The sequence below is a fragment of the Ovis aries genome, chromosome 1 (genome assembly GCF_016772045.2).
Source record: "Ovis aries strain OAR_USU_Benz2616 breed Rambouillet chromosome 1, ARS-UI_Ramb_v3.0, whole genome shotgun sequence".
Taxonomy (NCBI): Eukaryota; Metazoa; Chordata; class Mammalia; order Artiodactyla; family Bovidae; genus Ovis; species Ovis aries.
This window is the reverse complement of record NC_056054.1, coordinates 275341158-275365619: the sequence shown is the minus strand read 5'-3', so window position 1 is coordinate 275365619 and position 24462 is coordinate 275341158. Positions and strand designations below refer to the sequence as shown.

Genomic DNA, 24462 nt, shown 5'->3' with positions numbered 1-24462 from the left:
TCGCGTATCTTGCTGTCCAGATCACAGGCTCCATAATGGTTGGGAGGTGCTCACTCCATTCATTTTTGTGTTCTCGATACATCATAGGTAGTTAATGGATAATTTTTGAAATAAATAAAAGTAAATGATATATGGGCAAATGTAGACAGTGGAGAGAGGTCACAGAAAGTGGAGGGAAGAGAACATTCAAAGAAAGTGAGAAGATGCATTTAGGCAAGAGCTGTTTCTTACTAAACCATCCATAAATAGTTTTAGAAAACATTGGAGGGAAACGTTCCAGTCCGAAGATCACTGACACCGCCACCAACGACTAAAACCTGGTCATCAACCTAATAAAAACTATGCAGTTTTATTACATATTTTTGGACTGGAAAATCTGGTGTTCTTAGAAATATCTATTTTATTCAAGTTAATACAATCATAGTAAAAATAGTTTTTGTCTAACATCTTCTGTAACTAAATTACATTTTCATTTGGATGAAAAAAGTTATTAGGCAAAACAGTTTTGAGGAAAAGAATAGAAAATATGGGGAAATGGAGTATTGTGCAGCTCAAATCGTGACAGTAGTAGAGTTCTTGGTAAGAATGTGTAGATTAGTAGAAGACCAGTGAAAACAAACCGAGGAAAAATGAAAGCCAAAGATCCAGTTTATGATAGAGGTGACATTTCAGAGCTCTTGGGAAAAGATGGATTATTCAGTAGATGAGGATTACTCAATAAATTAGTTTAACTCTTAGGGAGAAGAAAATGCATATTTATTCTTCAGGGCAAAACCAAATTCCAGATGGGTAAAGAATTAGCTGTAAAAAAGGAACTTGTAATTTAACTTAATTTCAATATGATGGTGTCTTTGGTATGAAAGCAAAAGAAATTATAAAAGATGATTTATTGATTTGACTTTTTAAAGTATATGGTTTCACTTTGACATGAGATATCATCAAAATTAAAAGGCAAGTTATAAACATGGGGAAGTATTTGTAACAAAAATGACTAAGGGTTAATTTCCTGAATTGCTGAAGAAATATTACAAATCATTGGGGAAAAGGAAACTCTTCATTAAGAGAAAAATGGGCAATTCATTAAATAAAAGTGGCCACTAAAATGTTTGTGTTCAATCTCACTAGCATTTAAGTAAGTTAAAACAACTATTTGTAAAATTTGATGGGATTTTTTAAAAAACACTACAAATAAAGTTGAGAGTGTATGAAATGGTTTGGGGAGTTTTATGTCTTAAAGTGAGGGGATCGTTTCTAAAGGGCAGATTAATTGTATATATCAAATATCTTAACTCGTTTACCCAGAAATTTTTCTTCTAGGGAGTTTATCCCAAGGAAACCACCAGAAATAAGCAAAAGGATTACTCAGGGACATCTGTCGCAGTTTTCCTTTCTTATTTTTTGGCCTTCCCGCCTTGCTTTTCTGTTGTTTTTGTTTGTTTGCTTTTGCTTTTCTGTAGTTCTCTACAATGAGCACCTCTTACTTTCATGATTAAAAGTATGTCACTCAGTTTTTGGAATAATCTGAGATTATTCCAGAATAATAAGCCTCTGGTAATATTTTTAAACCACTTTAGCAACACTTCATTCTTTCTGGGCCTCTACCAAGTTCTTCTAAGGAGCAGTCTTTTCAAGATTTGTTTAGTAGGTGATGTTTACCTAAAAAGATTGAAGTGATGTGTGGTAATTTGTCCTAAATCACAAATGAATTGTCAGTGGGTCCTAAATTATTTTGTAAGAATGTCATTAAGCCCTTCTAATTCCAGGCTGGTGAAGACTGGTCAGTGAGCTCTGACAGAGTTTCCTCCTGGGTTACTTGGCAGCGCAGAGCTGCTAGGCTGGTGCACAGGGCTGTGTGGCTGTCCCTCACAGGAGGTCTTCTGTAATCCCATTAGCAAAGAGGGGAGACTTTATTGTTATTTCCTGAAAAGGTGGCTTTCGTGTTCTTTTTTCAAGAGATCATCTTAGATAAAAGGAAAGTAGTAATTGAGTCACTTTAAAAGGCGGAAAAGAGTATGATCTATTTTTAACTTGCTAAAATATGCTTTTGATACCTAAGTAGGGAGAAAAAATCTCAACTGATCTGGAATATCTTATTTTTTCACAGTAATGGATAAATAATGGATTTTTATAATAACCTTTGAAAGGCAACTTAGTAATTAATACCTTTTTGTTTCTGTCTATTTATGTAATCCATAGATAAACAGAATGTAAGGACAAAGAAAATTATATTGGTGAAATCATAAATAAATTGAAAAGTAACCTTATAGTTGAGATAGGAAAAGAAATTATGGCCATCTTGGCTTGAACACCTTTAAAATTTTTACTTTGAAAACTTTGTTTTCCTTCATACCTGCTAAAGATTATTTCCTTTATTATCCAACATTTCCAGCTAGCTGACTTCAGCTCTTCCTAAATCTACAGACATCCTAATTTTGAGCCATTATATAATGAAAACATTGGATGTAATTTCCTTAGGTCTTCAGTTCTTAGTTGCCCTTCTTACTACAGATCTTCACACTGTAGCTCATGATTATAATTTGCATAAATGGAATTCACATTTATGAGCACAGATTCTGAAGCAACTGGCAGGTGCAAGGTTGTCTACCATGCCGATTTACTGTTTGTTGTGTTATTCAAAAGAGAGCTGCTTTCCATGTTTTAAAGAAGACGACGTGCTGTGGTTGAATTGGAAGTCAAATTCTAAAACTAAATCTCCTTTTGTAGTTTTTTATGTTTTTGCTTCTGTGTATAATATGGAAATGCTGGCGGTGGGGTCAGCTGCAGGGCTCTCAGCTGAGCCTGTTCTGTCCACTGGTGAATCCTCAGCATCCGCCCCATGCTTTCTCTGTTCCAGGGAATGCACGAGCTGCTGGCTCCCATCGTCTTCACCCTCCACTGCGACCACCAGGCCTTTCTCCATGCCAGTGAGTCTGCGCAGCCAAGGCAAGTTTTTATGGGAGCTCCATCTATTTTTCAGCCCTGTTGTAATCTTTCTTTTTTTAACCTCAACACCTTTTACGTTGAAGATTTTGTAAATTGTAAGCATTTGTTTGTGGTTCATGTGGCTGAACCACTTAGTAATTGTAATCCTATTTCAGCTATGGGGAAACTTGGAATTCTAAATATTTTTGTAAGTCTTAGAGCTGTACCAAAGGAAGACATATATCTAACGAATCAGGAAGAGATTTTTGTTGCAATGGCGAAGTGCTAACAGTTGTTACTATTCATACATTCCATCATACAGTGACCTGTTCTCTCACACTAAGCTGTAAGAGAACCTATTCTGAGACGTATTTTGTCCTCCCCAGATCCAGCTCAGTTCAGTTCATAAACAGAATAGTTTCACAAAGAACACCAATTTAAAGAAATACAAATGACTTCCCATGTTTTTTAGATACATTATTATTTCCAGCAAGTAACTTCAGTAATTGTATTTAACTTAGGCTGATTGTTAGAATTTATTTTCTAACTTAAGATACCCTCACTAGGTGGGCAAGAGAAGCAGCCAGGAGGTGTCTTGGGTATGGAGAGCCTAGGGACTGTAAACCATCAGGAGCGTTTGCAGGCTGGCCCCTCTCTGTGCAGGAAACAGAGAATGAGCATGTACCATTTCATCTGTTTGTGCATACAGTCTTTGTTAATCAAAAGTAGCCATCCGTTTCGCTGAACATGTATCAGGGCGTTTGTCAAATCCACTCTAGTTTACTATATCATAGGTTCGCATTTTCTAGCTCCTTGGAGTTTTTCTAGTTACACTGGCTGTATTGGAGAATTTCTTGAATCTGACTATAATAACCATGTCTTAATTGCCTTGGCCTCAGTTAGTCTAAAGTATGATAAGGATGCGGTTAGTGTTGAGATCCTCTTCTCAGGGCAGTTCTGTCTTTTTAAAAATGTACATGCAGACTATACTTCATAGGAAAGTGCACACGATGGAAAGTAGCTTTTTAAAGAACAGCTTTTAAATGAGTTGGGCATGCTTCTTTAAGAGTTTCAATCCTTTATAAAGTAAAAGCAGCACTAAAATAGATTTGGAGGAGGTCACTGATTGATACTAAAACATATTAAAAGTAGAAGCCACTGAAGGAAAATAAATCAATGTTTTGATACGGGATCTATGACCAGTAATTACATATTTTCTTGTTTCATTTGGATAAGTGATAGATTGTGGAGCAATCAGTTGATTCTAGATCAGGCACATTCAAAGAATGTATTGTCACATTCAGCATTTGTTATTTGGAATAATTAGATAGTTACATCACTGTGGTAGAGACAGGGAACTAATTTGTTTTCGATCTTTGTAGAAAGAAACATTTCATATGTTAATAGAGTTGCTGTTTTTATTTAAAAAAGGCTCATGTTTTTTCCTTTACACATTATATGAAAGCTGGCTTAGAGTATAGATAAGGCAACCTCTGCATCTTTTTCTATTAAAAAATTACACATTCTGATCGCTTGCATTGCTGTTTTTAGTGAGGAAATGAAGACTCTCCTGAACCCTGAATATCTGGAACATGATGCCTAGTAAGTACAAAAACTTTATGGTTATTTTTATTTTTTATGCTATTTTTACCTTAATGAAGATTTAACATTAGCATTATATTATTTTTCTGATTTTTAGTGCAATGTTCTCACAGCTTATGGAAACTGCTGAACCTTGGTTTTCTACTTTTGAGCATGATGGTCAAAAGGTAATTATAGTACAAATATTTTCAATGTATTTGAGGGAACAAATGATTTCAGTAAATAAAAGTGTAAAATCAGAGACAGAAGCCATTATTATCACTATAAAAACAAAAATATAAAAATGCCTGTGAAATAAGTTTGAACTGGGGTTCTAAATCATGCCTCTAATTATTGACGGATTTACAAAGGTAATATATAAATTTTCATGTAAATAAAATAGAAACTTTCTTTTATATGTGTATAAATTATGCATGCAATATAATTTCTTAAAACTGCTATAAATTTTGAATGAGAAGTGTATTAATCTGCTTGATCTCTGCTGTGAATAGACAGGCCCTGAAGTATGTAGGTAAACTGTATCAAGTAGGTTGTTTTACTGATGCATCACTAAGTTGAATTTATATGTTTAACAGCAATAATATTTACCCTTTCTCTCTCTCACCTTTATTCTTTAACTGTAATTTTTGTGAAATGACATACCATAGTATTCACCTTTTTAAATGTACAATTTAGAGTTTTTTAATAGATTCACAGTGTTGGTGTGTGCATCTCCACTTTCTAATTTCAAAACATTTCGGCCCCCTGGAAGGAAACCCTGTCCCACTAGCAGCCACCCCTCATTTCCCTCCCCAGAACATCCGGCATCACTAGTGTGTCCTCTGTTTCTTTGAGCTTGCCATTCTAGACCTTGTGTGTAAGTGAAATGGTGCAGTGTGCGCCCTTTGTGCCTGGCTGTTTTGGCTTGCAGCGTGTACCAGTACTTCATCCTTTTTCACGGCTGAATAATGTTTCCTTGCATACACGCGTGTCACGTTTTACTTCTCCATTCATCAGTCGGTAGACATTTGGGTTCTTTTCACTTTCTAACTATTAAAAATTATGTTGGTCTGAACATTTGTGTACAAACTTTGTGAACATATGTTTTCATTTCCCTTGGCATATCTCTAAGAGTGGAATTGCCAAATTAACTGTTATTTTAAACAAATATATATGCTAACTTTGGGATCATTCTGGCCTTTTCATTGTTATTGCACAATATTGGGAAAATTGCAAATTATTCTGACAAGGTCTGTTGTGTTAAGAGTTTTGGGTATATTATTTTCTATGTGACTAATTTCTTTTATATTAGTATAATTGAATGCATTCTGGTTAGAAACCATGTATCACTCAGTTCTTTCATTTTATCTCTTAGCCAATGAGGTGGATAACTAATGCTTTCTATGCCTTTGGTCGAGGTGAGGACGAACTACTGCCTGCAGGCCAATTTGGCCTGCCATCTGTTTTTGTACAGCTTGGGAGTTAAAAATGGTTTTACATTATTAAATGATTGAAAAAATATTGAAAGAAAAATAATATTTTGTGACATGTAAATTACAGGGAACTCGAATTTCCATGTCCATAAAAAAGTTTTGTTGGGATACTGCCATGCCTATTTGTTTACATACTGTCTTCAGCTGCTTTCTCATTACAAAGGCAGAGCTGGGTGATTGCAGCATGGACTGTGTGGCTTGGAAAGCCTCAAACATTTACCATTTTTGCAGAGAAAGTTTGTCAAGTCCTAGCCTAAGTGATAAAGTCTTCCTCCAGCAATGTATCACCATGCTCTATTCTGTAAGGATTATTAGAGGGAAAGCATGCTGTAAGCACATGTGATGAACAGTGTATTTTCAGCAGGTGATTTGGTAAAGACATAGATTTAACGTGAACATCAGATTTTGAGCAGAGTATTTGAATACATTTTATTATAGACCTCATAATCGTTTTACACAGTGGTCATTTTGTGTTTTATAACTGATTCAGAGTATCTGAGAAGCTGAATGATAAAATGTGAGGGCTGCCAGTTTTTACTTTTACTTATCCACGTTGCTTTCACTGAATCATATGAAAATGGCTGCTGCTGCTGCTGCTAAGTCGCTTCAGTTGTGTCCAACTCTGTGCAACCCCATAGACGGCAGCCCACCAGGCTCCCCCGTCCCTGGGATTCTCCAGACAAGAACACTGGAGTGGGTTGCCATTTCCTTCTCCAGTGCATGAAAGTGAAAAGTGAAAGGGAAGTCGCTCAGTCGTGTCCGACTCTTAGTGACCCCATGGACTGCAGCCTACCAGGCTCCTCCGTCCATGGATTTTCCAGGAAACAGTACTGGAGAGGGGTGCCATCGCCTTCTAAGACTACACAAAGACACTTAATCAGAGAACACATGGACATGCCCTCTGAGAGTCGGTATCCGTTACTTGTGTGTATCAGTGCCTCCTGTGTCCCTAGAAAGCATATCTCATGACTCCCTTTTCATCCTACCTTTTGTCTTCTGTTTCATGATTCTGTCATCTTTTAAAGAAGAAGGTTGAGAAATTATTATATCCCTCTTTCAGGTCTTCTAATTCCATGGAAAATTCAGTTATATCACGGTGCATGCCACCCCGTTCAGTGACGTTCCTTTTATAAGCCTTCCGTGATGAAGGAAGTGCTGTGTTGGTTTGCATGGTGGTGTGAAACCGTTGTCTCACTGTGTCACTCACTTTGTGGCCTGGCGCTGATCTGTAAAACACTGTGCCTGCCACTGAGAAGTGGTTAGAAAGTTCTCTAGTTCTATTGGTCATTGTGTTTGTCTCATCAAGTGAGGTGAGGCAGCTTTATGTTCAATGTAGGTAGCATTCTTTATCATAAGAAATCCTGAAGATCAGTGTTTTTCATTAACTCTATCTTTATTGTTTCAATTTTCCTATTAGGTATGCTATGCTGTTTAGCATTTAAATGACCAGAGAGATTGCTTTCAAGATTTTTAAATTTAACACATTTTATTATATTAGGTTGGTGCAAATGTAATTGCGGTTTCTAACTGGCAATTTTAAATCATTATAATCAGGGTCAAACACAACTTTATTCATCAACACATCTTTGCCAACAAGAAGTGTTTGTTTATTTCTGAAGCATAAAATTCCATACCTTGGGATTCAGCAAACTCTTGGAAAACATTTTCTGCCTTCAGCTGGTTGTGGAAGCATTTTCCTTGCAAAAAATTGTTGAGATGGTTGGCGAAGTCGTAGTCTGTTGGTGAGAGGTCAAGTGAATATGGTGGGTGAGGCAAAAGTTCCTAGTCCAATTCATTCCACTTTTGAAGCGCTGGTTGTGTGGCATGCAGTTGGGCATTGTCATGGAGAAGAACTGGGCCCTTTCTGTTGACCAGTACTGGCTGCAGGCATTGCAATTCTTGGTGCATCTCACTGATTTACTGAGCATACTTCTCAGATATAATGACTGCACAGGATTCAAAACACTGTAGTGGGCCAGCTGGCAGCAGACCACCAAACAGCGGCCATGACCGTTGTTGGTGCAGGTTTGGCTTAGGAGAGCGCCTGGGGCTGCTTCTCGGTCCAGCCACTGAGCTGGGCATCACTGGTGGTCATATAAAGTACACTTTTTTGTCTCAGAAATGGTTTGTTGTTCCATAGAAAAAGAAAAGACGACACTTCAAAGCAATGGATTTTTTTTGCTTTGTGGATGACTGATGAGGCGCTTGGACTTCCCAGGTGGCAGCAGTGGTAAAGAGCCCGCCTGCCAGTGCTGGAGACGCAAGAGAAACGGGCTGGCTGGTCACTGTCAGCTTCTGATGGCCAGCCAGTATGCCGTCATCATCTAGGCTCTCACCTCCTTTGCAAAACTTCCGGAACCACCACTGTGCTGTATGTTGGTTCGCAGTTCCTGCGCCAAATGCACTGTTGGTGCTGTGAGTTGTCTTCACTGCTTTACACCTCACTTGGAACTCAAATAAGAGAATCGATCAGATTTGCGTTTTGTCTTAACAGCATTTCCGTGTGTGTGTGCTTAGTGGTGTCTGATTCTGTGCGGCCCCGTGGACTGTAGTCTACCAGGCTCCTCTGTCCATGGGATTTTCTAAGCAAGAGTACTGGAGCAGGTGCCGTCATCTCCAGAGGATGGATCTTCCCGACCCAGGGATTGAACCTGGGTATCTTGCATCTCCTGCACTGGTAGATGGATTCTTTACCACTAGCACCACATGTGAAGTCCTTACTCCTATCATTCTCTTAGTCTAAAATGAAATAAATGTAAATACCCAGCAATTAATATCGTTAGCATAAAAACATAAAGTGAAAAAGACACGCTAAAATAATGTATACATACCATAACCATATTTATTTAAATACATATCAAATGGCAAGGTTCAATAATGCAAAACTGCGAATACTTTTGCACCAACCTAATGAAGTATTCTGTTAGGGGAATCTTTTCAAGTTAAAGTATCCTGTTATTTGAGGAGAGTATACTGGATGTTACAAAATCAGAAAAAAGATTCTTGGATGTACTGTTTTTATAGCAAATGATGGCAATATGGAGGTTTCCCTTTCACATTAGCAACGAGTTGAGCTCTAAATATTAACGTAGTCTTCTGACCTTTGGACCTAAGTACGCTAGGGCAGGCACTGTAGAAAGTCCAAAGGGCTGTGTTTCATTTTAAGACTGGAAATGATGCTGGGCAGCCAGATGGAACCCCTTCCCATAAGCCTCCTCTGTCCTTAACAAGCACCCCCCTCCTCTCTCCTGAGCTTTCTGCCACCCTGCCTAGTCACGACTCTAGGGTGAATTCCAGGCTTTTTTTCTGTGTAGTTCTTTCTTCCAAATGGTGCAGGCAAGAGCTTTACCTTCTTTATGTCGCTGAATCTGGTCCAGTGACAAAAAGCTGATACTCCTTTTAGAGATCTCACAGTTTAGGAGGCAGAGAAGTAGCAAAGCAGGGAAGACGGACTGAACTGGGACTGGACACTTGAGCCAAATCTGACAGTACACGTGGGGGCCCATCAGGGGAAACCCTGGGAGGGATGCTTCACGTAAAGAATGGCAGACCAGGGTCTCTGCAGGCACAGTGAGAGCAGGCTGACCACGTGAGGGCAAGACTGCCCACCTGGCTAAAGAGTTTGGATTGTTTTGTTTTTCCTGGAGTGAAAATAATGAGGCCTTCTAAAAAATGTCTAAGGAGGGACTCTGCCATCTTGTGACTTGTATGAAAAGGCAAAAAGATAGGACCCTGAAAGGTAAACTTGCCAGGTCAGCAGCTGTCCAGTATGCTACTAGAGAAGAGTGGAGAAGTGAGTCCAGAAAGAATGGAGAGGCTGAGCCAGAGCGGAAACAACGCCTGGTTGTGGGCGTGTCTGGTGATAGGAGTGAAGTCCGATGCTGTAAAGGTCATTGTTGCATAGGAACCTGGGATGTTAGGTCTGTGAATCAAGGTAAATTGAAGTGGTCAAACAGGAGGTGGCAAGAGTGAACATGGACATTTTAGGAATCAGTGAACTAAAATGGATTGAAATGGGCAAATTTAATTCAGATGACCATTACAGCTACAACTGTGGGCAAGAATCCCACAGAAGAAATGGGGTAGACTTCATAGTCAACAGAAGAGTCTGAAATGCAGTACTTGGGTGCAGTCTCAAAAACAACAGAATGATTGATATCTGTTCATTTCCAAGGCAAGTCATTCAACATAACAGTAATCCAAGCCTATACCCCAACCACTAATGCCAAAGAAGCTGAAGGTGGATGGTTCTGTGAAGAGCTGCAGGTGTCCAGTGGCTCAGACGGTGAAGTGTCTGCCTACAATGCGGGAGAAAGTGAAAGTGAAGTCACTCAGTCGCGTCCAACTCTTTGTGACCCCGTGGACTGTAGCCTACCAAGCTCCTCCGTCCATGGGATTCTCCAGGCAAGAATACTGGAGTGGGTTGCCATTTCCTTCTCCAGGGGATCTTCCCAATCCAGGGATCAAACCCAGGTTTCCTGCATTGGAGGCAGACACTTTAACCTCTGAACCACCAGGGAAGCGGGAGACCTGGGTTCAGTCCCTGGATTGGGAAGATCTCCTGGAGAAGGAAATGGTGACCCACTTTAGTATTCTTGCCTGGAAAATCCCATGAACGGAGGAACCTGGTAGGCTATAGTCCATGGGGTTGCAAAGAGTCAGACACAGCAAGACCTTCTAAAACTAACACCCAAAAAAAGATGTCCTTTGCATCACTGGAGACTAGAATGCAAAAGTAGGAAGTCAAGAGATACCTGGAGTAACAGGCAAATTTGGCCTGGGGATACAAAATGAAACAGGGCAAAGGATAACAGAGTTTTGCCAAGAGAACACACTGGTCATAGCAAATACCCTCTTCCAACAACAGGAGAAGACTGTACACATGGACGTCACCAGGTGGTCAATACCGAAATCAGATTGATTCAAGCTCTTTGCAGCTGAATATGGAGAAGCTCTGCTGCTGCTGTGGCTGCTGAGTCGCGTCAGCCGTGTCCACCTCTGTGCGGCCCCGTAGACGGCGGCCCACCAGGCTCCGCCTTCCCTGGGAGTCTCCAGGCAAGAGCACTGGAGTGGGCTGCCATTGCCTTCTTCGGGAGAAGCTCTGTTCAGTCAGTGAAAACAAGACAGGGAGCTGACTGGGGCTCAGTTCATGAACTCCATATTGCAAAACCCAGAGTTGAATTGAAGAATGTAGGAAAGCCACTAGACCGTCCATGTAAGACCTGAATCAGACCCCTTATGGTCATGCAGTAGAAATGACAAATTCAAGGACTAGGTCTGATAGAGTGCCTGAAGAACTCTGGACAAAGATTTTTAACGTCGTACAGGAGGCAGCGATCAAAACCATCCCCGAGAAAAAGAAATGCAAAAAGGCAAAGTCGTTGTCTGAGGAGGGCTTACAAAGAGGCGTGAAAAGAAGAGAAGCTAAAGACAAAGGAGGAAAGGAAAGAGGCACTCATCTGAATGCAGAGTTCCAGGGAATGGCAAGGAGAGAGAAGAAAGCCTTCCTCAGTGATCAGCGCCAAGTGATAGAGGAAAACAATAGAATCGGAAAGACTAGAGATCTCACCAAGAAAATTAAAATAGCTAGGGAACATTTCATGCAAAGATGGGCACAATAAAGGATAGAAATGATATGGACCTAACAGAAGCAGAAGATAAGAGGTGACAAGAATACACAGAAAAACTGTACAAAAAAGATCTTCATGACCCAGATAACCATGATGGTGTGATCACTCACCGAGAGCCAGACATCCTGGGGTGAAAATCAAGTGGACCTTAGGAAGCATCACTACAGAGTGAGTGGAGGTGATGGGACTCCAGTTGAGCTATTTCAGATTCTAAAAAATGATGCTGTGAAAGTGCTGCCCTCAGTATGCCAGCAAATTGGGAAAATTCAGAAAGTCACCCAGAAAAGGTCAGTTTTCATTCCAGTTCCAAAGAAGGGCAATGCCAAAGAATGTTCTAACTACCACACAGCTGCACTTACCTCACATGCTAGCAAAGTAATGCTCAAACTTCTCCAAGCCAGGCTTCAACTGTATGTGAACCAAGAATTTCCAGATGTTCAAGCTGGATTTAGAAAAAGCAGAGGAACCAGAGATCAAATTGCCAACATCCACTGACTCATAGATAAAGCAAGAGAATTACAGTAAAATATGTACTTCTGCTTCATTGACTTTGCTAAAGCCTTTGAGTATGTGGATCACATCAAACTGTGGAAAATTCCTAAAGAGATGAGAATACCAGACCTCCTTACCTGCCTCCTGAGAAATCTGTATGCAGGTCAAGAAGCAACAGTTAGAACCAGACATGGAACAGAGACTGGTTCAGAATTGAGAAAGGAGTACGTCAAGGCTGTATATTGTTACCCTGCTCATTTAACTTCTATGCAGAGTGCATCATGCAAAATGCCACGCTGGATGATGCACAAGCTGGAATCAAGATTGCCGGGAGAAACAGCAATGACCTCACATATGTAGATGCCACCACCCTTATGGCAGAAAGCGAAGAGGAACTAAGGAGTCTCTTGATGAGGGTGAAAGAGGAGAGTGAAAAAGCTGGCTTAAAACTCATTCAAGAACTAAGGTCGTGGCATTCGGTCCTGTCACTTCGTGGAAAATAGATGGGGAAAAATGGAAACAGTGACAGACTTTATTTGGGGGGGCTGATTTTGGGGGCTCTAAAATCACTGCAGATGGTGACTACAGCCATGAAATTAAAAGACGCTTGCTCCTTGAAAGCAAAGCTATGACAAACCTAGATAGCATATTAAATAGCAGAGACATTACTTTGCTGACAAAGGTCTGTCTAGTTAAGGCTATGGTTTTCCAGTAGTCATGTGTGAATGTGAGAGTTGGACCATAAAGAAAGCTGATTGCCAAAGAATTGATGCTTTTGAACTGTGTTGTTGGAGAAGACTCTTAAGAGTCCCTTGGACTGCAAGGAGATCCAACCAGTCCATCCTAAAGGAGGCCAGTCCTGAATATTCATTGGAAGGACTGATACTGAACCTGAAGCTCCAATACTTTGGCCACCTGATGCGAAGAGCGGACTCACTGGAAAGGACCCTGATGCTGGGAAAGATTGAAGGCAGGCAAAGGGGGCAACAGAGAAGGAGGTGATTGGATGTTATTACCAGCTCAATGACATGAGTTTGAGCAAGCTCTGGGAGTTGGTGATGGACAGGGAGGCTTGGCGTGCTGCGGTCCATGAGGTCGCAAAGAGTTGGACACGACGGAGAGACTGCACTGAACTGAAGGAGCGACTTCCCTTGTGATCCAGTAATCAGGACTCCATGCTTCTGCTGCAGGGGCATGGGCTTGATCCCTGATTGGGGAGTAAGATCCCACATACAGCAAGGCATTACCAGAAAAGGAAAAAAAAAATTAAAAGTGTAAGGAAGGTGATCTGGTACAGTCTAATACCTAGGTTACGTAGATTACCAGACAGTTTGCAAGATGGATTTAAAGCAGGAGGGAAGGAGTAACTCGGTCCCCGAATCAGGTGGTTCCAGGCAGAGAAGCAGCAGATACAGAAGTACGCTGCGTGGTTCTGAGGAGCTAAAATCAGCGAACTGGGTGTTCTTACTGGAGGATGTGTTGCTTTAGGCGTGGGAAAGCATGAACAAGTGTGTGAGCAGATGATGAGCACTGATGTGGGCCTACTGGATTTGAAACCTTTGGGCTGTCTAAGGTTCTTCACCAACGTTTGAGCCTATGGCAGGTGGCCTAGAGTTCTAGATATGAATACAGATTAGAAAATCTTTGCAAAAAGAATTTTGACTGTAGCACTGTGAATGACTAAGCTCACTCAGGGAACTATATAAGTAGGAGTTCAGCTGACACCAGAACCATGTGGAAAAGCAGCACTCGCGAAATAGAGCGAACAACGTGAGCTCGAGAAGGAACCTGAGGATGAGCAACAGGCGGCCATTGAGAGAGGGAGCGCAGCTGCAGAGAGGCAGAACTTGGGGCCTGACCATCAGAAGAAAGGCCAGGTATAGGATATTAGGGTATATCAGCAGGACTGATGCTGAAGCTGAAGCTCCAATGCTGTGGGCACCTGATGCCAAGAACTGATTCATTGGAAAAGACCCTGATGCTCAGAAAGACTGAAAGCGGGAGGAGAAGGGGACAACAGAGGATGAGATGGTTGGATGGCATCACTGACTTGATGGATATGAGTTTGAGTAAACTCCGGGAGTTGGTGATGGACAGGGAGGCCTGGCGTGCTGCAGTCCATGGGTCGCAGAGAGTCAGACAGACTGCGCAGCTGAACTGACTTGACTGGTCATCAGACTTGAGGGGGTAGCTGAAGTTTCCATGAAAGCATTACAGAGTTAGAGATCTGTCTTTCTGTACAGGGTATGGGGTGGCAGGAAGGGAAGTTGTACTGCCTGTGTAGATTTCTTTTAAGTCAGCTACACTTTTGATCTGGAGAATTTAAAAATCTTTCTACCTAGCTGGGTTTTTTTTTCTTTAAGTTTTTGGTTGTTTTTTTTTTTTTTTTTAACTGGAGGGCACCTACCCTACAGTGTTGTGCTGGTCTCTGCCACACAAAAGCATGCACATGGGCCTTCCATCGTGACTCTCCTGCCCTCACCTGTCGCCCCTTCCCATTCTCTAGGTTGTCACAGAGCACCGGTCTGCCCAGCTGTTGAAATTGATCAGCGGACACTCAGAGAAAGCCTCCTATTTTAGTATCAGCGTACTTTATTTCTTGACTTCTTTTTTTTGTTTGTTTAAGAGCTCAAAGTAAGACAGTTTTCAATTACTGTTGTTGTTTTTTTTCATGTTTAATTCTTGTGCCACAAGAAGCATGTTTCCCTCAGAGTGTTCACTTAGGTGCTGTGGCTGCTGAGGCGCACTGGCTACACACAGAGAGACTAGATAGAAGACCTCTAGCCAAAACTGTCTTAAAAGACTGAATGTCACTGAAGAAACTGGTCAAGGGAACACAGCTAGAACATATTTTAGAAGCTTTTTCTTGGCCTTTACTTTATGAGCACAGGCATTTATGTGGCAATCAGTTAATTATTCCACATTTGAAGCGTTTGTCCTGAGTTGGTTAAAGTAGTCGCTGGTTCTTCTTTAAGCTTCCATTGATAAATACTTTAAAGAGTCATGGCCTTATATTTGTTAATTTCACCCTGAAGTAATACCTGTTCCATTTTTCCTATGTTTAGGGGAAAGAAACCCTGATGCCTCCTATCCCCTTTGCTAGACCACAGGATTTGGGGCCAACAATTGCTATTGTTACTAAAGTCAACCAGATCCAGGATCAGCTACTGAAGAAGCATGATACTGAGCTTTACATGCACCTGAACAGACTAGAAATTGCGCCACAGATTTATGGGTTGTAAGTATTCAATTTAAATTGCAGCAGCACCAAATTTTGACCTACAGTGGTTTCTGTATGTTTTGGATTCATGGAAGCAAGAGTTCGCGCCGTCCCGGCTGTGGTTCTTTCATTTCGCCTGTGTGTTCTGTGAGCCAGACCCAGTGCTCACTGCTTTCACACGCTGTCTTTCATCTGATATTACCCTGTGTTACAAAGGGAGAAGCTGAGACGTGCAGTGAAGCTGTTAGTCACTCACTCATGTCCAACACTCTGCAATCCCATGGACTATAGCCCACCAGGCTCCCCTGTCCATGGAATTCTTGAGGCAAGAATACTGAAGTGGGTTGCCATTCCCTCCTCCAAGGGATCTTCCCATCCCAGGGATCGAACCTGGGTCTCCTGCATTGCAGGCAAATTCTTTACCATCTGAGCCACCAGAGAAGCCTGAGGTTTACAATAACCTTACATATACTGAATAGTGAAATCATAGTTCAGTCCAGATGGAACTGGATCCATAATCTGCAAAGCTCAGTGCAAAATAAAAATAAATGGCTCTTTAAAAAAATGAGTGGGAATTTCAAGATGGCAACAGCAGATCATTAAACCAAGCCTTCTGAGAAGTGCAGAGTCACACAGATTATATACATGTGAAGCAGCCCAGTACCCAGACAATCCTGTAATATATTCATGTTCTTTCCACTTTATAATGTGCTTATCTGCTCTACCCTTTGGAGTGCATTTCTAAAAGTAAGATAAATGTCTCTCACAGTAAAAATAATATATTAACCTTCTTTAGCTAGATGATTTCTGTAACATACTGTAGCAGGAGAATATGGAGCCAGTCACCCTTAGGTGTATATGAGAGTGTGTGTGTGTGTGTGTGTGCATTCAATAACTTATAATGTGAGTATGCAAATTAGCAACTTTAATAAATATGAATTAGTTGTGTAGTGCTACAGACAGCAAAAGCATTTTTAAATTGAAACGATACGGCATTCATACCTAATGTTGGGCATTCCCTTGGTAGATGTCTCTTGCAAATCACATCTTTCAACTAGATCGAATATGGAAAATTGAGAAGATTTTATAAGATATACATAATAGATTTGCAATGAATATGAGTTCATTATTTCAATCAGGAAGAACCTCAAGTCACAGGTTTTGAACCAGCGCAGAAGCCACTTATCTAGACCGAAGGAGAGCATGTCCGTGAGCTTTCTTCACGTCCGCATGGCGCGCAGCCTGACACTAGTGACTGCTGCTTAGCTGCTCTCCTGAAGCCCTGAGCTCTGACTGACACCCTCCGCGCTCCTGTTTCGATGATACTCGTTTGCATTTTTGTGACTTACGCTTGACTTCATCACTGAGAGTAGCTCCGTCATTCCCAGTGGGAGGGAGAAAGCTGTGGAAATCATGGGTCTTGGGCAGCACTGTAGGTTACCGTCACACTGGCATTTACTCCACTTTTAAGTCTGGCTGACATATGTGTGATTATAGAATAAAACTCTGTTGCAGACTACCAAGTGGCCAGGTCAGGAGGCAGGTTCTATATTCTTTTCAGCCTTGTGCCCCCTCCAGTGTTCTGCCTGGGAAACCCCACGGACAGAGGAGCCTGGAGGGCTGCAGTCCATGGGGTCGCAAAAGACTCAGACACAAGGTCGCGGCGAAACTGCAGCAGTGCACTCAAGCAGCCGGTTTATTCAAACAGAAAGTGATTTGATAGCCTCAAACACTGTTTTCTGGTCTAGAAATTGGTCTTGAATATTGGAGAAAGAAACTAATGCTGGACACGTTTCTCACTTCTTTGAAGTGCTGTCTTGTCCGCTACCTCTTTGGCCGAGCTGGTGCTTTGCCTTGTGGTGGTCGTGGCATGGACTTGGGTCTGGTGATTTTTAGCCAGTGTGTTCTGGTTTCCTTATCAGACATTAGTTCCCATCTGCTTTCTCTTCATAATGACCCATAGAACTTCTTTCATATCCACCCAGCACCTTCCCAATAAAATTCTGTGATCGCTGACATAATTACTCTTAATCTTTTCAACTTCATTTTTTAGCAGCACTAACAAAATCAGGGCTTGCAGTAACAGTAGCTGACTCAGTTATCCGTTTATTTTTGTATAGATGTATTATTTTTAAATACACAATTTTTCATCCTTGAAGAAATCACTCATTCTCTTAATTGTTCTGTATTACATTCTGTAGTACAAGGATTTTACTTACTTATATCAGTTATTAAATTTGATTTCATAATTTCTTTTGGTGAGGCAATGTGGTTGAGTTTCCCTGTGTCTTTATGCTACCCTAAGCTGTACCACTCATCTATATATTTCCTACTGATAACTGTTAGGATGGGCACAAAGGATAATATAATATAAAATGGCAGTTAGAAGCATAGACTTTGAAATGATACAGACTTGTTTAACCACTCTGAGCCTTGGTTTCTTCATCTGTGAAATAGAAATGAAAAATAGTGGTACCTACTTCATGGATTGCCTATGAAAATTAAATCCTAATAGATAAAAATCATAGTGTTCAGTAGGGGATGAACGTTGAGTATATGGTGAGCACTGCTTTTGTTTCCATTATCTGCCATTGTCGTTGCAGATTTAAGATATCATGGCCCTGTCAGCATGATGTACCCTGTGATTCGGGAGCCCTTCTAGCTCTGACTTTGGCTTTCCGTGTTTTCTTCAGTAAGGCATCCAAGCTTCTACTTAAGTGGAAACATAATAGCTATCCTTTGTAGGGGTGCTTCTCAAGAAATAGTACAGAATTGAAGAGTAAACATTTAGAAACATTATAGCAGTTTGACAGAATAATTTTATGTCCTTGAACCTAATAAATGTTGTAGGTTTTATCTCATGGAAATAAATTAAAATTATTAGTTTTGTTTTAGATAATGCAAGTAATATTAATCTAAATAACTGCTGATGCTCCTATATGTTGCTCTTGGGAGAAAGTTGTTTACAAGGTGGAGAAAAGGTTATTTAGCAAAATGAAACTATATCCCGTATTGAGTCCAGGTTTCTAATTTTAGTCAACCTTAGCAGTTGCATGGTACATTAAAGTCTAATTGAGTATGCTCTCTGATACGGTTGTGGTTATCTTTAAGACAAAGATTCAGGACTTCCCCGGTGGTCCTGTAGCTAAGACTCCATGCTCCTAATTCAGGGGCCTGGGTTCCATCCCCGGTCAGGGCACTGGATCCCACATGCCGCTACTGAAAGACCAGGCACAGCCAAATAAATAAATGTGTTTTTAAAGAAATGAAAAAGGTTTTATAATTGTCCCCATTCTGGTGTTCTTGCCTGGAGAATCCCAGGGACAGCGGAGCCTGGTGGGCTGCCATCTGTGGGGTCGCACAGAGTCGGACTTGACTGAAGCGACTTAGCTGCAGCAGCAGCATTCTGATATTTGTGTGAGAATATATGTGGAAGTTTCCTGATGTGTTAAATATGCCATCTATAAATGCAGTTGCTGCTTTTTGTTAGTAAATGTGCTTAACAAAATTAGAATTAATAATTAGTGTAGCCACATGAAATGTGGAACTTTTTGTTCTAGTTCTGTGAAAAATGGCATTGGTGATTTGATAGGGATCACATTGAATTGGTAGATCGCATTTGGTAGTATAGTCATTTTCATGATATCATTTCTTCCAGCCCAGGAGCAGGAAGAGTGTCTCTCCATCTGTCTGTGCCGCCTCTGACCCCTTTCGTCCGTGTCTTATAGTTTTCTTCATGCAGCTCTTTTGTCTCCTTAGGTAGGCCTATTCCTGTTTTTGTTGTAATGGTGAGTGGGATTGATTCCTTAATTTCTCTTTCTGGGTTCTCGTTGTTAGTGTATAGGAATGCAGGTGCCTTCTGTGTATTGATTTTGCATTCTGTGACTTTGTTAAATTCACTGATTAGGTCTAGGAATTTTCTGACAATGTAAGTGGTGCTGGGAAAACTGGACAGCTACATGTGAAAGAATGAAATTATAACACTGCCTAACACCATACACAAAGATAAACTCAGAATGGATTAAAGACCTAAAGGTAAGACCAGAAACTATAAAACTCTTAGAGGAATACATAGGCAGAACACTTTATGACATAAATCAAAGCAAGATCCTCTATGACCCACCTCCTAGAGTAATGGAAATAAAAATAAAAGTAAAAAAATAGGACCTAATTAAACTTAAAAGATTTTACACAACAGAGGAAACTATAAATAAGGTGAAAAGACAACCCTCAGCATGGGAGACAATAATAGCAGATGCAACAGCTGACAGGGGATCAATTTCTAGAATATACAAGCAGCTCATACAACTCAATACGGGAAAACCAAATAACCCAATCAGAAAGCGGGAAAAAGACATAGACAGACATTTCTCCAAAGAAGACATACAGATGGCTCCCAAACACATTGAAAACGTGCTCGACGTTGCTCATTATTAGAGAACTGCAAATCAAAACTACAGTGAGACATCACTTCACTCTGGTCAGAATGCCCGTCATCAAAAAGTCTACAGTAAATGCTGGGGAGGGTGTGGGGAAAAGAGAAGGAACCCTCTTTCACTGTTGGTGGGAGTGTAAATTGATGCAGTCACTATGGAAGACGGTATGGCAATTCCTTAAAAATCTAGGAATAAAACCACCATGTGACCCAGCAATCCCACTCCTAGACATACACCCTGAGGAAATCAAAATTGAAAGAGACGCATGTACCCCAGTGTCCACTGCAGCCCTATTTACAGTAGCTGGGACATGGAAGCAGCTGGCTGATGAATGGATAAAGCTGTCATGCATACATAAAGGAAATATTACTCAACCATATAAAGGGACACATTCGAGTCTGTTCTAATGAGGTAGGTGAACCGAGAGCCCCTTCTACAGCGTGAAGTAAGTCAGAAAGAGAAAAGCAAATGTCGCATACTAATGCATATACATGGAGTCTAGATAGAGGGTACTGATGGAATCATTTGCAGGGCAGCAGAGAGACACAGACATCATCCAGAACAGACTTAGGACACGGCGGGGGAGGGGAGGAAGGAGAGAGTGGGATGTATGGAGGTTGTAACCTGGAAACTTACATTGCCACTTGTAAAATAGATAGCCAGTGGGAATCTACTGTATGGCTCAGGGAGCTCAAACCAGGGCTCAGTAACAACCTAGAGGGATGGGATGGGGAGGGAGGTTCAAGAGGGAGGGGACACATGAATACATATGGCTGATTCATATTGATGTTTGGTGGAAACCAACACAATTCTGTAAAGCAATTACCCTTCAATTATAAAATAAATTTAAAATTAAAAAAATAATTAGTGTAAAAATGTTAATTGCAAACATTGGCTAAAGTAATTCCAAATTAGCTTATCTTAATTTTAAATGAATGGATGATATTTGTCTTGCAATACAGGAATAAGATCCTATGGAATCTTGAATGTTAGATAGTAACTTGCTTGTTAATGCTGTTATTTGTATGTTTAAGTGCATTATCTCCTGAATAACTGTAACTGGTTTTTCTGTCAGGAAATGTTAAATCAACTTACTACTTAGGTTAAACAGTGTTAATTTGTAATTAAATATTTAATACATCCTGAATGGATGTGAGTCTGAGTGAACTCCGGGAGTTGGTGATGGACAGGGAGGCCTGGCGTGCTGCGATTCATGGGGTCGCAAAGAGTCGAACATGACAGCAACTGAACTGAACTGAAGTGATATTATAAAATAATATTTCCTAAAAGTGATTTACACTATCTTCCACTAATTTTGTGAAAGATTACTCCTTTTATACCAAAAATGAAATTTTTCTTTAAAAATTCAGAAGATGTATTATCTTGACTTGTCTTTTGTTTGCTAATTATTAGACTTTTAAAAATTCCAAGTTCTAAGGGGCCTATCAATGCATGCTGACTAATTTCCAAAGTGAAACACTGACTACATGAATTCAAGGTGATGTCTAACAGTTACTGTTCAGTGTTTTAATATGAGAATAAGAATGTCCTGTGATTTCATCACTTAGGAGTTATTTTTGTGAAAACACCTCTAAAATATTACTTTTACCATTTCATCCCTGAGTATGTGTTATTTCGATTCCAGAAGAACCCAGTCAAAGCAGATAAAAATACAAGTATTCAATGCTGTTTTCTTAATGAAGTGAAGTGAAGTCGCTCAGTCATGTCTAACTCTTTGCGACCCCGTGGACTGTAACCTACCAGGTTCCTCTGTCCATGGGATTTACCAGGCAATAGTACTGGAGTGGATTGCCATTTCCTTCTCCAGGGGATCTTCCCGACCCAGGGATTGAACCCGGGTCTCTGGCATTGTAGACAGACGCCTTACCATCTGAGCCACCAATACTCAATACTATTTTATAAAGAGATTAACAATTGAAGTTTAAAAATAACAAGTTTTTGCTAGGCCAGAGTAACTGTATTTTATTAGCACTTTTAAATGTATTGAATCTGTATATTTTCAACTACATTTTATTCTTTGATATAAATAGAATACATAATAAGCATCTGTGGGATATGCAATTAATGTCACTTTTGAGGAAAGATCCTCATAACACACTTGGGCTTTGGCATTCTTAAATTATGAGCACTTTACAGCACTCATGGGATAAATTCCATATCTCCCAAATGTTTATTATACATCTTTCATTTCCCTTATTTCCTATTTTCTGGATTAGCAGTTGTTTTGCTGTGTTGATGTCTAGTAATTTAGTAGAGGAGGTTCTTGATTATTGATAAATAATCTGCTAAATTTTGGTATTGTTTCCAAATATTTATATCACAGTATATTTGTTCTAACACATATCAGTGTGATTGTGTATAACTACCAAGTTTTTCGAGCTGATATTTGAAGTATAATCATATAGTCAAAAATACAACTGTCATCAAAGTCAGTATAATTACCCACCTTAAAAATTCTCTCTCAACAGGTTAAGAAATGGCTTACTATTCTAAACACAGTTAGTGATTGAAATGTTCTTATCTTTTTAATGAACTTTACATTATGTATTAAATATAAAATATATGTTTGATTCCTTGTTATGCACTGGGCAATCCCCCCAAGTTAATCCTTTTGAAAAAGCTGGGTTTTCCTCCTTCTATATGAAGAGTTATAATTAAGAATTACGGGGAAAGATAATTATTTGAAATAATGATTAATAATTCTTAATATTGTTTCCTAAGGACCAGACATTGTCCCTAATGGCTGTCATCAGCTACTTATTCTCACAACACATTGGTACACATATTGTGACCATCTCCATTTTGTAGATGAGGAACTCAAAAAAGTGTAAAGGCTTATTTTGTTTAGATAAACTAGCTACCAAAAAGTTGAGCCAGGCTTTGCACTCTTGAGCCTGCATTCATACGCTCGTTTGATTAGGACTATGAGGATGTAGGAGAATTTTTAAGGTGGGTAATTATATTTTGACCATATGATTATACTTCAGATATCAGCTTGAAAAACTTGGTAGTTATACACAATCACACTGATATGTGTTAGAACAAATATCCTATGATATAAATATTTGGAATCAATACCAAAATTTAGCAGATTATTTATCAATAATCAAGAACCTCCTCTACCAAACTACGTGTGAGACACACAGATGTACTATGTGTCAGACTAGACCGTGAGTTGAACGCAGGGTGAGCGGGTAAGCAGCAAAGACCAGACAGGGCCACGGCCTAGAATCAGACGAGCCCTGTTACTAGTGATCAGAAACCAGCCTACTCCAAAATTTCTTTCCACTAAAATTCAATGCAAAGATTAAAAAAATTTGCAATGTACAGAAAATATATATAAAGAATAAAAAGCAAATTTGTGTTCTTTATATATAATAAATCCTTTAAATTAGTAAGAAATCACTTTACCTGTAAAATATTTAGAAAACTAAAGTGAACCAATACATAGGGGAAAAAAAATCAATGGACAACAAATATAGAGAAAGGGTTTCAACTGTTCAAATATGAAAGAATTATAAATTAAATAGCATTTAACTCAGTGCTAATCTAATCAGTTTGGGGGTTGATCAGGAAAGTAAGTAAAATGCCTGATAAACTTGGGCTCCTTGACTCCTGATTGCACTTTTAAGCTTATAGACGTGTTAAGGGAGTCAGGGAGCAGAGGGCTGTATGAAGATGCTTATCACGGTGTTATTTATGATATGAAAGGGAGACTGATTTCTAATAATAAAGGAAATAATAGGGTGAATAAGTTCATTTGATGAAATTAGGCCGTAAATTAAATGATGTATTTGTGAACTGTATAATCCCAAGATATGATGCTAATGATAAATTCTAAGGGAAAAAAAATCACTAAGAAAAACTACATATAATCTATTTTCCTAGTTTAAAAAATTATATATGTTTGAAATGAAAATTAGCCTGTAAGTAGTGTTAACATTGGTTATCTTCAGCAGGGAGTAAAGGCTGGTGTTTATGTTCTGTACTTTTTGCTGTTTTCTCGGTTATCTCTATTTAATCACTGATTGATTTTATAAGAGTTAAAAAAAGTGATGGCAGACGTAAAAAGTGCTTAATTGGTATTAGTGGGCATACATGTCAATATACGGAAAACTGAAATACTTTGAAGACATATCTGAGCTACTATCAGTAGTCTTTCAGGAATTAAGGAAAGTGGAGGCCGTGGAAAGAATATTTAACACCGTATTGACCAGAGAAATAGTAATACATCATTTGCCAACTGAATATTATTGGTCAGAATTCACTTATGTAACAAATTGCTAGCCACAGGTGTTATCTTCTGCAAAAATCCCCTGGTCAATTATGTGTTAATATGAAAGAAAATATTTCTGTTTTAACATGTGCAATGCAATAAAATGTATTTACGTCAATCTCTGACAGTATTTTAGAACTTCAAAAAAATTAGATAGTCTGTAATTCTTTGAAAGGGAAATTATATATATCTAGTCTGTGTTCACTAAAACAATTTGGACAAGATAGAACTTTGTTTTCTTTTCTGTTAAATTACCAGATTAGGGAAGAACTTTTGACTAAAGATTTTTATTTCACCATTTTCGTTTAATATTCTTTTGCTCAAACTGAGAAATTGAAGGCTGCATGATACTGCTTAGGTTGGGATGGAGCTTTGGGTGATAGCTGTGTTC

The 24462-nt window shown here is 39.6% G+C and overlaps 1 protein-coding gene across 28 annotated transcripts in view; it reads left to right on the top strand.

Moving 5' to 3' along the window:
- The window catches only part of TBC1D5 (TBC1 domain family member 5), a 593124-nt gene that overhangs the window by 352047 nt on the left and 216615 nt on the right, over window positions 1–24462 (top strand). For all 28 annotated transcript variants that reach the window (XR_009595889.1, XM_060396753.1, XM_060396793.1 and 25 more), the window contains 4 exons: window positions 2855–2943; window positions 4474–4524; window positions 4622–4691; window positions 15184–15356. Coding sequence is in view for 27 of the 28 variants with exons in the window: in XM_060396753.1 (XP_060252736.1) it covers window positions 2855–2943; window positions 4474–4524; window positions 4622–4691; window positions 15184–15356 (383 nt within the window). In the remaining variant the exon portion in view is untranslated. The remainder of the gene's footprint in view (window positions 1–2854; window positions 2944–4473; window positions 4525–4621; window positions 4692–15183; window positions 15357–24462) is intronic.